Source organism: Euleptes europaea, chromosome 13, assembly GCF_029931775.1.
Source record: "Euleptes europaea isolate rEulEur1 chromosome 13, rEulEur1.hap1, whole genome shotgun sequence".
Lineage (NCBI taxonomy): Eukaryota > Metazoa > Chordata > Lepidosauria > Squamata > Sphaerodactylidae > Euleptes > Euleptes europaea.
In genome coordinates, this window is record NC_079324.1 from 50,817,340 (window position 1) to 50,829,633 (window position 12,294).

The 12,294-nt window shown below is 46.6% G+C and overlaps 1 protein-coding gene across 1 annotated transcript; it reads right to left on the bottom strand.

Annotated features, from left to right (window-relative positions):
- Nucleotides 1-2,049: 2,049 nt before the first annotated feature.
- GSC2 (goosecoid homeobox 2) lies at nt 2,050-7,254 on the bottom strand. The gene is made up of 3 exons (XM_056859070.1): nt 6,885-7,254; nt 3,348-3,595; nt 2,050-2,154 (listed from the first exon to the last, which is right to left on the bottom strand). The coding sequence occupies exons 1-3, from the start codon at nt 7,252-7,254 to the stop codon at nt 2,050-2,052; spliced, it is 723 nt and encodes a 240-aa protein (XP_056715048.1).
- Between the last annotated feature and the right edge of the window lie 5,040 nt (nt 7,255-12,294).

Here is a 12,294-nt window from a genome sequence, read left to right on the forward strand (position 1 = left end):
ATAATCAAAAAGGCTTTGTTGTGTTTTGCCAGAAGCCAAACTTCTGCATATAGAGGAACTTGCAGCTGAGCATCAGCAGATTGCATATTGTACAGATGCCATGGATTTCGTAGCTTTCTAATTGCATGGCAGCTGATAGCCTGTTCTTGTTTTTCTTATTATCTTGTTTTTGTCTGTTTCTCCTAATGGCTGTGGCCACTGATTTTTGAATTTTATTTAGAAATAAATCTCTCTGGTTTCTAAATAAATAAAATTTGCTGCCAAGTACATGTGAATAAAACTGCAGCTGTGTGGTCATCTGTGCACAAAAAAGCTTCTACTGAACAATGGAATTTACTCCCAATAATAACTACATCTAGGGTTGAACTCTTTGTAAAAGAAATTTGTTCATGAGCTGAAGTCGCTGCTACACAACGGTGTACACCAGATGTGTAGAGGCAAGATAAAAATATATTGTTTTACAATATTCCCACCCATGGAGGTAAGGAAATAGGGCACCTCTGTCTCTTCCCTTCAAGGAGGGAGGTTTAGATGGCTGGAATAGACTTTTAACTATCCCTTCCCCCACAAGCAGTATGGTGTAGTGGTCAGTGTCAGACTAGGATTTGGGAAACGCAGATCTGAATCCCCACTCTGCTTGCTGAGTGACCTTGGGCCAATCACACATTCTCAGCCTAACCTACATCACAGGGTTACTGTGAGGATAAAACAGAGGAAAGGACAACAATGCAAGTTGCTTTGGAGGGAGGGGTGAGGCAATGTATCAATGAAGTAAATAAACAAATAAATAAAATATTGCAACTGGGGAGATGAGATTCAGACAATACAAGAAGAAGAGTTGGTTTTTATATGCCGACTTTCTCTCCCACTTAAGGAAGACTCAAACCTGCTTACAATCACCTTCCCCTCCACACAACAGACACCCTGGGGCTAAGAGAGCTCTAAGAGAACTGTGACTAGCCCAAGGTCACCCAGCTGGCCTTATGCGTAGGAGTGGGGAAACCAACCCAGTTCACTAGATTAGCGTCCACCGCTCATGTGGTGGAGTGGGGAATCAAACCCTGTTATCCAGATCAGAGTCCACCACTCCAAACCACCACACTGCACTAGCTCCTTGTCAATGGATATTTGATGCATCCAGGGCACAGGTGTGTCTTGGCTGTTGTCCGTAGGGTTGCGAACTGCCAGGCGATCTCCTGCTAATTCAACTGATCTCCAGCCGATAGAGATCAGTTCACCTGGAGAAAAATGGCCGCTTTGGCCATTGGACTCTATAGCATTGAAGTCCCTCCCCTCCCCAAACCCCACCCTCCTCAGGCTCCACCCCCAAAATCTCCCGCCGGTTGTGAAGAGGGACCTGGCAACCCTAGTTGTCTGTAACGTGAGTGATGTTGAGTGGCACAATGCCCTCTATGAACATTTGGGCATACTCTACAGTCCAACTCCAGCACAACAATCTTCATCTGTCTTTCCCTACCATTTTTGTGAGTGTGATATGGCTTCACTGACTCCGCAGTTTTTGCCAGCCTCCCTGCAGGATCTAACCACTCAGTCTTTTCCATGGAGGCTGTTCAGTGAATCTCCAAGTAATTGCCCCTCCTGGGGGCGTTCTGAGTGTTTGAGCCTCAAATTTAGAAAGGGATAGAGTGTAGATCCTAAAAGTATCTATATCTAGCTTTAAATATGATGTAATAATTTGAGTTGGGTGTGAAAGGCCACTCCGGGAGCTTGTCTGGGCCTGAAAAAAGCCACCCCCAGCCTTCAGTTGTCAATCTTGCCCCAAAGCACGATACAATTTGAACACACTTTGCTTGTTTGGGTGGAAAGGATTTATGTCCTGGAGAGTCAAACATGACTTAAAGTTCATTTGTATTTCTTGCAATGGGATGAACTGAGAGGAAAAAAATAGTATCTTCTTCCATGTCTCATGTGCTATCTAACAACCACAGTCATTATCTTCTGCTTTCTGTCTCTGTCCCTCTTTTTCTGAATCCATCCTACTGTTAAATGGCCGAAATCGATGCTGGACAGCCAGACGACCGCTCGTTTTCAGCCGTTTCCCTCGGAAGACTTCTTGGAGCCTTGGAGAAGGAGTGCAGACGCCGATGCTCTTTTCTGATGTCGCCACTTGGCTCGGCGATTTTTAAACCAAACCTGTGTGTCACATAAAGGGAAGTGAAATGAAATGTCATATCTACAAACGGATCAAGAGTTAGACACACTTAAATCCACTGAGGGAGAATCTAGAATGTTCCACCGCTCTTAACAACTACACCATGCTGGCTCAAAGATATTCAGGGTTGAAGATCAGCTCTTCCCTCTTTTCAAATTTCTATTTGTAGCAATTGCATGTGCACTACGAAGGGGGTAAGGGGGTGTCATGGAAAATACTTTTGGGGACAGTTTTTACGTCATTGTACTTCTAGGATGAGAGTAATTTACCCTTTGAAAAACATGAAAAAGCCCAACAAATACAATATTTAAGTATTGTCACCAACCCCAATCCAGTATAAATCTCAAATCACAGGTTAGGAATTCAAATGGAAGTTGTTGGATATTCTGTCTACCACATTTTTCATCATCCTTCATCCAAGGAATTCAGTGTGCATTTCTCTCTTCTTCTACTTTAACCTCACAACAACCTGGTGAGGTAGACTGGCTTGAGAGAGAATGACTGGGCCAAGGTCACCCACTTCGTTTCATGGCAGAAATGGGGATCTGAACCCAGGATTTCCCATATCTTACTTTGACAATCTAAACACTATGCCACGAGACCCTGTTGGTTAATGAGACGAGAGCTTCACTTCTCCCACGTCTATTTATTTATTAGAATATTTTTATATTGCCTTTCTTTACTCGATTGACTTCAAGACAATTTACAGAACAGAATTTTTTAAAGACAGGCCAATTAAAACTCTACCCATACCAAAGCCGACAATCTAACATCAGTAAACCCACCATCATAAGCCAGTGAATTTAAATTAAAAACTGTTTTCAGTAAAGCTATTTTGTAACGCCTGCGCAAAACAGTTCTGCTTCACTTCATTTGTAGATCCAACACTGGAACTGAAGCTGCTTCTTCATTCTTTCCTTTACACCCGATGGTGAAATTAAGGGGGAGGGGCTGTGGCTCGGTGGTAGAGCCTCTGCTTGGCATGCAGAAGGTCCCAGGTTCAATCCCCAGCATCTCCAGTTAAAGGGACTAGGAAAGAGGGTGATGTGAAAGACCTCTGCCTGGAACCCTGGAGAGCTGCTGCCGGTTAGAGTAGACAATACTGATTTTGATGGACCAAAGTTCTGATTCAGTATAAGGCAGCTTCATGTGTTCATGTGAAACAGAACCTCACCTCGACTCTTTCTTCCTTCAAGTGGATACGGTTGGCCAGGTGTTCTCTAGTGATGACATCTGGGTACTGGTTCTGACGGAAGAGGGCTTCCAGGGCTTGCAGCTGGTCCTCGGTAAAGATGGTGCGGTGGCGGCGAGTCCGCCGCTGGATCTGGTGGAACGTTTGCAGCTCGCTCGGGCTCCCCCGGGTGTTCTTGCACGGCCTGCCGAGGGGATGGAAAAGCCTCATGGGCCAGGAGAACCTTGTGTCTGCTAAGAGGAAGATTCGGAACGGGTCACGTTTGATTCTGGGACCAAAGCAAAACAAGTGACCCATTTACAAGGTTTCATGTTGGGAAATGATAACAGAAATTATAACATCTCCAAGGGCTCTTACAATTATACTAACACTACAAAAATATCGGTTGACAGAAAGGAGCATGGAAAAGGTGGTTTGGTTATTAATATAGAGGTTGTCATGATAAAGACTGTCATATAGAGGTTGGTGCCGAGTTGTTTTCTGTTGCCCCAGAAGGTCAGACCAGAACCATCAGAAGAATTTCCATCTAGACATTAGGAAGAATTTACTAACAGTTAGAGCGGTTCCTCGGTGGAACAGGCTTCCTCGGGAGGTGGTAAGCTCTCCTTCAAGGAGGTTTTTAAGCAGAGGCTAGATGGCCATCTGTCAGCAATGCTGATTCTATGAACTTGGGCACTTCATAGGAGGGGGGCATCTTGGCCATCTTCTGGGCACTGGGTGTGTGTGGGGGAGGTAGTTGTGCATTGTGCAGGGGGTTGGACTAGATGACCCTGGTGGTCCCTTCCAACTCTGTGATTCTATGATTCTAATAAGAATAAATTCACAGTGAGATCTGATGCAGACACAACCTTGACCCAGGTAAACAACAGGTGACTTGTGCTTTTCTGTTATGTCGAAGGAGCATTTAGCAATAGTCACAGAGAAAGAGTCCTGGTGCGTCTGTAGACTTTGATCACTGCGAACGAACACAAAATCTTCCCAATATTTACACCCTTGGACATTTACAGTTTCCCACTCACTTCCATTCACACAGGCCCATGGTTAAGAGTCCTTTGCATACATAACTGTGTGGCGGTCCACAAAGAATCCCAAAGAAACAAAAAGGAAAATTTCACATGTACCACCTAAAGCGCTGTTTTCCCTTGATGGTGTGCGTGTGGGACAGAGAGACATGTGAATGTGCACTGATCAGGGTTTTTTTAAACAATTAATGGCAGTGCAAGGATATGAATGTACAATTGTTCATCCTTGAATTTCTGTATCACTTGCAAATGGATGCATTCTATCTGAAGGCCATATTTAAGTTCTTCACCATGTCCTCGCAGAGTACACATTTGGGAATGGATTCTTCCTCCCCCCCACCTTTTTTTTAAACCTCTGCTCTGTACCAAAGATCTCAGTCAGTTTCGCCATCCTTCCTTTGCTTGATGATTGGATTTGGGAAAACCGAGGATACTTCCTCGTGACCCTGATCAGTTTGACAGCAAGCAGGACAAAAATATGACTTTGTTGCCGGGCTGTAAATGTCACCATGTCTGCAGGTAAGTGGAGGAGCATCTTCTGTGCTAACTGAAAAGGTATACAGAGAAATTAACACTGGGGGGGAAAGCATAAACCTATGAATGGCAATGACACATGGGAAGGTTCCTCAGCATGAAAGTGCTATAAAATGCTTCTGGTGAACTTGGAAGCATGCACACTGTTATGTGCCGTTGGGTTGGTCCTAATAAAAGATAGCTGATAGGAAGAAAGTAGATCCCTTTGAAATGTGGTGTTGGAGGAGAGTGTTACGGATACCGTGGACTGTAAAAAAAAAAAAAAAAATCAGTGGGTTATAGATCAAATCAAGCCTGAACTGACCCTAGAAGTTTAAATGACTAAACTGAGGCTGTCATACTTTGGTCACATTATGAGAAGACAAAGAGTCACTGGAAAAGACAATCATTCTAGGAAAAGTTGAGGGCAGCAAGAAAAGAGGAAGACCCAACAAGAGATGGATTGACTCTATAAAGGAAGCCACGGCATTCAATTTGCAAGACCTGAGCAAGGCTGTTAAGGATAGGACGTTTTGGAGGACATTGATTCATAGGGTCTCCATGAGTCAGAAGCGACTTGACGGCACTTAACACACACACACACAAATAAAAGATGCTGCATTGATTGTGTCCTGTGATTTCAGCTTGCTTATTAGATGGAAGAGCAATGAATCCTTGTTCTTTCCTTTCTCCTTTCCCCCACTGCACAAAAAAGTATGGCTTACTCATCAGAGTATCAGACTAGGACGGAGGTGTCCTACGTTCAATCCCACCATTCAAGTCATTAAGGTCAGGGGGTGACCTTGGGCCAGTCACTCAAGTTCACCTACCTCACAGGACTGTTGTAAAAGTGAAATGGGGGAGAGGTGTGTTCAGTTCCCGTAGCACCATGGAGGAAAGCCTGTGCTACAAAATATAGCAATTTATATTGATGGAATCTTTTTGCTCTGGTTAATAATTTGACACTGTCAATATATCTGTGTAAACCACCGTAGCTATTTTTAAAGATAGAAATGTAGAATGCAAATCCTTTAAAAGGTAAAGGTAGTCCGCTGTGCAAGCACCGGGTCATTCCTGACCCATGGGGTGATGTCACATCATGACATTTACTAGGCAGACTATGTTTATGGGTGGTTTGCCATTGCCTTCCCCAGTCATCTACACTTTACTCTCAGCAAGCCGGGTACTCGAACTTGGAAGATGGACGGCTGAGTCAACCTTGAGACGGCTACCTGAAAGTGACTTCTGTTGGCCTCAAACTCAGGTTGTGAGCAGAGCTTTTTACTACAGTACTGCAGCTTACCACTCTGCCCCATGGGGCTCTTTAACTAACGAAATAAATGACAGTATATGCAGTTCAGATTTCAAGGTGGGGGCAGGTCTCTGAATCCTACTCAGCAAGGGGCTTTCAAGGCAAGTGAGAAGCAGAAAGGGTTTTCCACTGCCTTCCTCTGCAGAGTCTTTCTCAGTGGTTTCCCATCCAAGTACCAACCCTGCTTCCAAGATCTGATGAAATCAGGCTATAGCATACTTACACCTAAGGTTTACTCCTAGGAAAATGGTCTTAGGACCGTGTTGTAAATTGTGCTGCAAGCCATGCAACTTTCACAGCATTGGGAACGGGGATTCGCATTCTCTGATGCTCCTCAGAAGCCATAGAGAATGGACCCAGCCCAACCAAGCTGCAAAAACTATGACTCAACCCAGTAAGATCACGATGGGTGGCCACGTTAGTCTGTCAACAGCAGCAGAAAAGAGCAAGAGTCCAGTAGCACCTTAAAGACCAGCAACATTTCTGGCCGGGTATGACCTTTTGTGAGCCACAGCTCTGAAAAAGTGAACAAGTATCTGAAGAAGTGAGCTCTGGCTCACGAAAGCTCATAACCTGCCAGAAATGTTGTTAGTCTTTAAGGTGCTACTGGACTCTTGCTCTTTTCAACACAGTAAGGTAGGAAGCCCCTCATGCTGCCATTGCCTGCCTTACTTTGCACGCTGATGCTCTCCGCAATGCACTTGCACACCGACCCATCAAACGGCAAATGCTTACCCAGCCAGTTCGACGTCTCCTGCCAGGAGTGAGCGCTGCTGTGCGAACAGCAGCAGCAGCCGCACTGTCCAAAGTCCATCTCCGCCTCTTCGCCCTCCTCTTCTTCCTGCAGAGAGCCAGCCGCGGTGGCCCCCAGCGTGCAGAGCCCTCGGGGCTCACAGTCCAAGATCCCTCGGAAGCAGAACGGGAGAAGCACCTGGGGCCTCCTCTCTGCCGAGCCGGACAGGATGTTCTCGATGGTGAACGAGCAAGGCTTTTTCAGACTTCTCTTCCCGAGATCGATATCGGAAGGAGTTTCTGCAGCCATCCTGGCCAAGGGACCCCCGCCGAGGGACCCCTCGGCTCACAACACCAAGAGGCGGTTGCTTTCTGCAAGGGACCTGTTTTTAGGAAAGGGGTGCCGGGCGACGTATTCAAAACCGCACTCATGCCCGGCTGAACTCACTGTCCCGTTGCTTATGGCGGCTGGTGGTTTGTATTCCAGCGCCCATGCCATTTGTTATATACTCCCAGACAAACAAGAACACCCAGCTACTCCACCCCCCCTTACCCTCTCCACCCACCTAAGCCTGCTGCTTTATAACCAAGACCACCCTAATATACACGTATATATCTATATAATCCTTTTGAGAAAGAAAACCTTAAACCCCTTGCCTGGAATAAAATAAATTCTAACTAATCTTGACAGCTTTGTGAAGGGTTAGTGTGGATCTAAGATTTAGCTAATCCTACAGAAATGACTCTGGAAGGAAATCTGATTTCTCCATCTCGAGTGTAGATTTGAGGTGGTTATGATACCCATTGTGTCCGAAGCCTCCAGTTCAAGACAGGGGGAGAATAGCTGTTTCTCGGGCCTAGAAATGGCCCAGAAGGATTAACTCCTTTAAAAGGGGGAAGCAAATTATCCTTTTCTTTGGCCAAATGAAAGCCTTCCCATCAAAAGAGAACTGTCATATCACACAGTATTGTGTGCATGGCGGGGGGAGTTTAGCTTGATAATAGAAAACAGAAATCAACACCGCGGCAGCAAAAAACCCTTTGCAAAATGTGGTATTTTCCTGAAAGCCAATTTATTTGCTTCTCAGAGAACAAGAGAAATTGTACGTCGTGACATTGGCCAATAATAGATTGTATGTATAATATATACACAAGATTGTCCTGGCCCAGTGAGACTGTCAAAATTACAAAATGGCTATGATGCCTGACGAGATTATCAAAATTAAAGGTATTTGTTCTGCTCATGAAGGATTAAAATATATATATATATTTACTTCATTTATACCCTGCCTTTCTCCCCAATGGGAACCCAAAGTGTTCTCCACTCCTCCATTTTACCCTCACAACAATCCTGCGAGGTAGGTTAGGGCTGAGCGTGTGTGTCTGGCCCAAGGTCACCTTGTAAGCCTCCACGGCAGTGGGGATTCGAACCTGGGTCTCCTAGATTCTAGTCCTGCATAATGGTGGAAGAAGGCAGGAGAGATTGAGCAAACGTTGGAGTGCCCCAGACACCTAATGTTTCATCTAAGCAATTAATTTTAATTTGTTTTGATAAAAAATTGCCCCACAGACGATGGTGTATGGGAGGGGGAGAAAAATGCAGACTAACGATGGTGCTTTCCCCCCAGTGCAAGACGTCGGCCCCTGTTGCCAGAGGCCAGGAGTAAGCACTACTGTTAATTGAATGGAGAAAGCGTTTGACAATTGGGAAGCCACAACTAAGAAGACTCTGGTTTGGGTTCAGTGGTAGAACATTTGCTTGGCATGCAGGTTCAGTCCCTGGCCAGCTAAAAGGGTCAGGTGATATGAAGGCCCTCTTACCTGAGATCCTAGAGAGGCGTCGTCAGTCCGAGTAGACAGTGCTGACCTTCCTGTATGTATTATCCCTATCACTCCCCCCATTTTCCTTTGTCCAAACTCAGGCCTTTTTGGTGGAAGCCTCCTGCCCCGACCCTAGCCTGCTTGCCTGGGAAAGTCAGAGATGGACCATCTCTAACAATGTTCTAAAAAATGGTATGAGAGGATGTCTCAGAATTGTCAAGTGGAGTGTTGAGTTAAGCGAAGCTGAATTTTGGCATTCAGCCTGGCTGGTATTCTGATTTGCTTGGATGTTGAAGATGACAACTGGAGCATATTTGCTCCCAGTTGCCATCGATCCCTTCCTCCATCAGAGGAAGGAAGGGAAGACACCAGACATACCTCAGTCTGCCTGGATCCAGCTCTGGCTGACAGGCTCTATCTTTCCAGCTTCCGACTGCCATCGACTGGGTATGAAATGGGGAATGGGTGACCCACCATCATGCTTGAGTCCCACTCAGCTGAGAGCCAAGTCACACATTACAAAGTTCTTGTGGTCCCTACACATCCACCCCAGGTCCTGTCAATCAGAAGTACACTTTGAGTTCAGTGCTCAGGACCCGATTCCCAGGTGTATGGGAGCTCAGTACAAATAAGGAGCGCAGCTAGGGATGCCAGCCTCTAGGTGGGACCTGGGGATCCCCCGGCATTACAGCCTATCTCCTGACTACAGAGATCAGTTCCCCTGGAGAAAACGGATGCTTTGGAGGGTGGACTCTATGGCATTGTACCCCACTGAGGTCCCTGTCCTCCCCAGGCTCCATTCTAGGGTTGACAGCCACCAGGTGGCGGCTGGCGATCTCCCCCGCTATTACAACTGATCTCCAGGTGACAGATACCAATCTGTTCACCTGGAGGAAATGGCCACTTTGGAAGGTGGATTCTATGGCATTATACCCATTGAAGCCCCTCCATTCTCCAAAACCTGCCCTCCTCAGGCTCCACCCCATAAATCTCCGGTTATTTCCATCCTCAGAGCTGGCAACCCTACTCTATCCTCAAATCTCCAGGAGTTTCCCAACTTGGATATGCCCCCCATCCCCTGCCAGTGGCCAAAAGGGGACCTGGCAACCCTGAGCATGGCACATGGCAAAAGGGAGCATAGGCCGTCTCTCCCACATCTTTTCCCCAATGCAAAACAGCCCCAGGAGCTGTTATTTGCCCTGTTGGGGGTCTATGTGTTCCCTGATGGGCTATATATAGGTTTCCCAAATGCAGCAAATAGTGGCTCCTTGGGGCTGTTTCAAACAGGGAAGAGGGGCGGGCTTAAGCCCCTCTCCCCACAAGCCATGGTCCCAATCTAACTGAGGCCTGTGCACACCCAGGAATTAAGCGCCAAACCCATATCACTCAGAGCAATCCAATTAACAGTGCACAGTGGGACAAAACTAGAATAAAATGAGCAAGGTAGAGGAGTGGAAAAATGAGAGTAAACAAAAGGAAATCAAACCATGCTAGCATAGCACAATAGGCAAAAGCCCTTATTGTTGCTTTTTTAAAGTTAGGCTTCTAAATGCATCAGCTCCTGTTTGGAAACCAGAGGAGGTAATTCCCATCTCCAGAATCCTCCTTGGGGGAGAAACTTGGAAGCATCGCTTTTGACCAATTTGCTGGAAAGAGCCAGCATGGTGTAGTGGTTAAGAGCAGTGGTCTGGAACAGTGGACTCTAATCTGGAGAACTGGGTTTGATTCCCCACTCCTCCACATGAGCGGCTAGGGTTGCCAACCTCCAGGTACTAGCTGGAGATCTCCTGCTATTACACCTGATCTTCAGCCGATAGAGATCCGTTCCCCTGGAGAAAATGGCTGCTTTGACAATTGGACTCTATGGCATTGAAGTCCCTCCCCTCCCCACACCCCACCCTCCTCAGGCTCCACCCCAAAAACCTCCCGCTGGTGGCGAAGAGGGATCTGGTATGAACGGCAAACTCTAATCTGGTGAACCGGGTTGGTTTCCCCGCTCCTCCACATGAAGCCAGCTGGGTGACCTTGGGCTAGTCACAGTTCTCTTAGAGCTCTCTCAGCCCCACCTACCCCACAGGGTGTCTGCTGTGGGGAGGGGAAGGGAAGGTGATTGTAAGCCAGTTTGATTCTCCCTTGACGTCACCCCATGGGTCAGGAATGACCCGGTGCTTGCACAGGGGTCCTTTACCTTTTTTTAAGTGGCAGAGAAAGTCGGCATATAAAAACCAACTCTTCTCCTCCTCCTCTCATTCTATCTAGGCCAGGGGATGCACATCCCCGCACGGAGAACATCAGCTTGAACACCCAGATGCCACTGAAATAAACAGCTGTAGTAGGAGCACTTTTGGGGGGTGGGGGGTCAGCTTCAAAGATGCAACCTGTGAGGAAAAAAGTACACTTTTGGGGGGAATGGCTTTGGATCCCTCCGCGCCCGAAAGCGGACGGTGGCCTTTTATGGTGTTAGCAACAGTTTTAGCGACCTGAAGCAGATTAATTCCTTTGCCAGCCCGTCTGGGACAAAAGGGTTTTCTCCCCTCCAGCCCGCTTGGCTTCACCATCCCCACCTCTCCCGCCACACCGGGACCTCTGCGCTTAGCCTATTAGCCTCTGCGCTGATTGCTTTCTTTCATTCTCCCCCTACCTTTCACTTTGGAAAATAGACTGGTAATGCTTCTTTTATCAAAGAATTATGGGATTTAAGACCCAGATTTCACCGAGAGGACTTTTGATAAGGGCTGGTAATCAAATCCCCATCGTCAGGCACTTCTTGGCAGGCCGGTTACTGAAAAGGGCAATAAGAAGCAGGGATTTATTGATGTTGTGTTTACTGAGATAAGATCTATAAGCTATTCCATATTAGAAAAGAAGGGGGGAAAGACAACACGAGAGGTGGAGAAAATGTAGACAAGATGGAGACAATGTAGATCTGGATAAAGAGAAAAGAAAGGGGCCCCCTTCTTATTGGGTAAGGAGATTCTAAAACCATTATAAGGATTAACCAAAAAAAAAAAAAAAGGTTAATCTGCTTTTGCTGTTCATTTGTCAAAAATGAATTTATGGGTTTGGAAAATCCTTCCTGTCGTTACTCTCACAGCAGTGAGAAGTTACAGGGGTAGGGTCTTCCTGGGCTGGTTCCCTTTGCAGGAGAAAGCATTGTCGAATTGAGGGTTTTTTTAGGTAGTGTTTGCTTCGTTGACAAATGTACCAGCAGTAGGGTTGCCAACCTCCAGGTAGCACCTGAAGATCTCCCACTATTACAGTGTCTCTCCAGGTGACCCAGATCAGTTCCCCGGGAGAAAATGTCTGCTTTGGAGGGTGGACTCTCTCACATTATACCCTGCTGCGGTCCCTCCCCTCTCCAAACCGCGCCCGCCCCAGGCTCTACCGCCAAAATCTCCAGGTATTTCCTGACCCGAAGCTGGCAACCCTAAACAGCAGAACCTAGGTGGAGGCAAACAGGCGCTCCTATAGCGAAGCAGATCTGCTACCCCAGATCAGGTCTTCAGACAGGGAAATCCTCTAACCCAGA